This window comes from Eimeria mitis, genomic scaffold, assembly GCF_000499745.2.
Source record: "Eimeria mitis Houghton genomic scaffold, Emh_scaff2428, whole genome shotgun sequence".
NCBI lineage: Eukaryota > Apicomplexa > Conoidasida > Eucoccidiorida > Eimeriidae > Eimeria > Eimeria mitis.
In genome coordinates this window covers 1,166-1,911 of record NW_013570765.1, presented here as the reverse complement: position 1 = coordinate 1,911, position 746 = coordinate 1,166, and the positions used below count along the sequence as shown (strand labels likewise).

Here is a 746-nt window from a genome sequence, read left to right as displayed (position 1 = left end):
AGCAGCAGCAGCAGCAGCAGCAGCAGCAGCAAGGATTTACTTGTGGTGTATCCTGTATAGTTTCTTCTACGACAACAATTGGTGTTTGTTGGTTGCATGCATTTTGGGGCTGTATAAGGTGATTATGTTTTAAGTATTTTTTTTGTTTTTTTTTTTCTTCTTTTCTTCTTTTTTTCTCTGCTTTCTCTTCTTCTTTCTCTATTTTCTTTTGTAACTTCTTCTCTGTCTTTCTCACCTTCTTTGCGTCTCTCTTTGCCTGACGCATCAGCCTCTTTTGTCTCCTTTTCTCCGACCTATACATCTTTCTATCTGCCCGGCTCATGCAGCTCCGTCGGCAAGGGTAAGCAACAGACGGGGGCCCCAAACCATGAACCCCAATACGCTCAAACAACCGCAGGGGCCCCCCCTGGGGGCCCCCCGCCGGGGCGGCTGCCTCATGGGGCCCTCCTGGGGGCCCCCCCTGGTTCCCCCACTGGGGCCCCCAGTGGGGGCCCCCCTGGGGGCCCTCTTGGGGGCCCCCTGCTACCGGGTGCCCCCCCACTGAACCTTCTACGGGGGCCCCCCCCCATAGGGGGCCCCCACAAGAAGTACCCTCATGGGGGCCCCCCTGGGGGCCCCCAGGGGCCCCTTCCAGTGAACCCTCTAGAGTGGGTATTCCGCCTATTGCCCCCTGTGTCTCCGTCGTAGCCCCCTCTTGGGGGCCCCCCTGGGGGCCCCCTTGGGGGCCCCCACATGGTGTGGAGGGT

The 746-nt window shown here is 58.4% G+C and overlaps 1 protein-coding gene across 1 annotated transcript in view; it reads right to left on the bottom strand.

Annotated features, from left to right (window-relative positions):
* The window catches only part of EMH_0053690 (uncharacterized protein), a gene marked incomplete at both ends in the record, with an annotated part of 6,009 nt that extends 5,708 nt beyond the window's left edge, over positions 1 to 301 (bottom strand). Inside the window, one exon of the mRNA XM_013497031.1 lies at positions 236 to 301. Within this exon, the coding sequence (XP_013352485.1) occupies positions 236 to 301 (66 nt within the window). The remainder of the gene's footprint in view (positions 1 to 235) is intronic.
* Positions 302 to 746: the final 445 nt, after the last annotated feature.